This window comes from Sus scrofa, chromosome 2 (assembly GCF_000003025.6).
Source record: "Sus scrofa isolate TJ Tabasco breed Duroc chromosome 2, Sscrofa11.1, whole genome shotgun sequence".
In the NCBI taxonomy this organism is placed as follows: domain Eukaryota; kingdom Metazoa; phylum Chordata; class Mammalia; order Artiodactyla; family Suidae; genus Sus; species Sus scrofa.
In genome coordinates this window covers 52,881,165-52,883,495 of record NC_010444.4, presented here as the reverse complement: position 1 = coordinate 52,883,495, position 2,331 = coordinate 52,881,165, and the positions used below count along the sequence as shown (strand labels likewise).

General features: G+C 38.4%; 1 protein-coding gene across 1 annotated transcript; it reads right to left on the bottom strand.

Moving 5' to 3' along the window:
• LOC100515886 (olfactory receptor 2T29-like) lies at positions 296-1,258 on the bottom strand. The gene has a single exon (XM_003124219.1). The coding sequence runs from the start codon at positions 1,256-1,258 to the stop codon at positions 296-298; it is 963 nt and encodes a 320-aa protein (XP_003124267.1).

The following is a 2,331-nucleotide window of genomic DNA, read 5'->3' as shown; positions in this document are numbered from 1 at the left end:
CCTTCTTTCTCTCCTTTCTCTTTCTTCGGTTGCATGCATTTTGACATTTTCCTCTAAATATTTTATTACGTATTTCCTAAAAATAAGAATATTCGATCACATAATCAAAGTGCAATTATCAACTTCAGAAAAATGTAACACAGGTACAATAAAATTGTATGAATATTTGGAAGGAAGGAGTATAGAAATGAAGAGCTTTCTCATACAGGGAAATAATGAAGAATAAACTGGCATGACACTATATATTTCTTATACAGAGAGTGAATTAAAATAAACTATTTGTATAAAAAGTGTCTTACTTAACAGTTTTCTGAAAGACATCTTCCCCATTCAACATTTTTCTCAGAGCCACTGTGACATCCTTATTTCTAAGACTATAAATTAAAGGGTTTAGCACAGGAGTGAGTATGGTGTAAAAGACAGATACAACCATGTCCTTCTCAGGGGTATGATAGGAGCTGGGGAGCATGTAGGTGTATACGGCAGCCCCGTAGAAAAGGATTACTATAGTCATGTGGGAAGAACAGGTGGTGAAGGCCTTCTTCCGGCCCTCTGCTGAGTTCATTCTGTGGATGGTGAGGAGGATGAAAGAATAGGAACTTGAAATGACTGTGACAGGGATGAGGATCATGAGGACACAGCATATGTACATGAGTGTCTCATAGAGGGATGTGTCTGAACAGGAAAGCTTCATTACAACAGGGGCCTCACAGAAGAAGTGATGGATCTCCCGTGATCTGCAGAAAGGGAAGGTCATGGTAACTGGTGTGAGCATAAAGCCATCCACTGATCCCAGGAACCAGCAGCCAGACACCAAGAGGAGACACACCTTATGATTCATGAGAATAGAATAGTGGAGTGGATGGCATATAGCCACATAGTGGTCATAGGCCATAGCAGCCAGAAGGAAAAATTCTGAACCTCCAAGTGTCAAGTAGAGAAACATCTGCATTCCACATTCAGGGGCTGAGATCTTATTCATGCCCATGACCTGGTCCATGAGCATCTTGGGCACAGTGACAGAAATGTACATCACATCCATGAGAGACAACTGGCTGATGAAAAAGTACATGGGGGTGTGGAGATGGGCAGTAGAATGAATCAGAAGGATCAAGATGCTATTCCCAGACAAGGCCATCAGGAAAATCACAAAAATGACTGCACAAAGGATAGCAGGGTGCTTGGACTGAAGGAAGAACCCCACTAGGATGAAATACATCTGCCCAGTGTGGTTGGCCATTGAGGTGGAGTTGTCCATGAGGTTTCACCTAGGTCACCAAAGAGAGTTTTGGGATTAATAAGTCACTCATGGAATTTTACCACCTGAAATGAATGTTTAGTGAGCTTCTGGTACGTGTGTGTGTGTGTACGTGTGCGTGTGTATACATATGTGTATGCACAATATTCCAGTTATACTAAAAGGAGGGTACTGTAGTTTTGGAGGTTTTAAGATATCTGTATTTCAAGAAATTTATTGGAAGGTAGGAAATTCACAACAGTGAGTCCAAGGAATTGGTTACCAAAGCTTGCCAAAGTTGAAAATCATGAAATTTCTTGATGATTTTTTAATCAAGTATAGACTTTTTCACACTTCTCTATGCAAACACAAAAAGTAAATTATTGGGGAAAAAAGGTAAATCAGTCACCTTATTTCTACAAATTTTTTTTTTATAGAAGTCAGAATGTAATCAACTTCTCCGGTGGAAGGACTCGACAGGATCTTAAAAACTCTTGGAAATATATTCCTTATAGGAATGAATTAGAAAGTAACAAATGTAATTTGAGGGAAATCCATACCAAAGGTTTGAACGCACTTTGCCTCTAGGTTCAGGCCATGCTGTGAGGCTCTGTGGTCATGCAGAGGGAGCCAAGCATCCACAGGAGCAGAGTGAATCTTCACCAATGACTAATGCTTTAGATATCTTAAGTGCAGTGACTAAAGAGTCCAGACTCTGTGGCTGCACTAAGGCTATGGATCCAGATTAGCTTCTACCCACCATTTATTTCTTTGCTCTAATTTAAAAGATGATAATAATGTAGGATCTCAGATATTTTTAGGATTAAATGAAGTGAATATGAAAGTTCTTAGAACTTTACCAGGTATGAACACATAAGCACATATCTTGTTAAAATACTAATATCTACAGTAATTATTATGCAGAATATATGTAAGAGATCACCGTTACTATAATTGTTTTATCAGTTGAGATGTGCTACTTCCAGTTTTAACATCTATTCATACATATGCAAATTTGGATTTAATAATTTCTGTAGTCCAAGACTACAATACATATAATCTCTGAATTTCTGTAAATATGTACAAACTCTATG

Excerpts from the sequence above, each read along its gene's own strand:
- LOC100515886 (XM_003124219.1), bottom strand. The coding sequence starts at position 1,258 with ATGGACAACTCCACCTCAATGGCCAACCACACTGGGCAGATGTATTTC.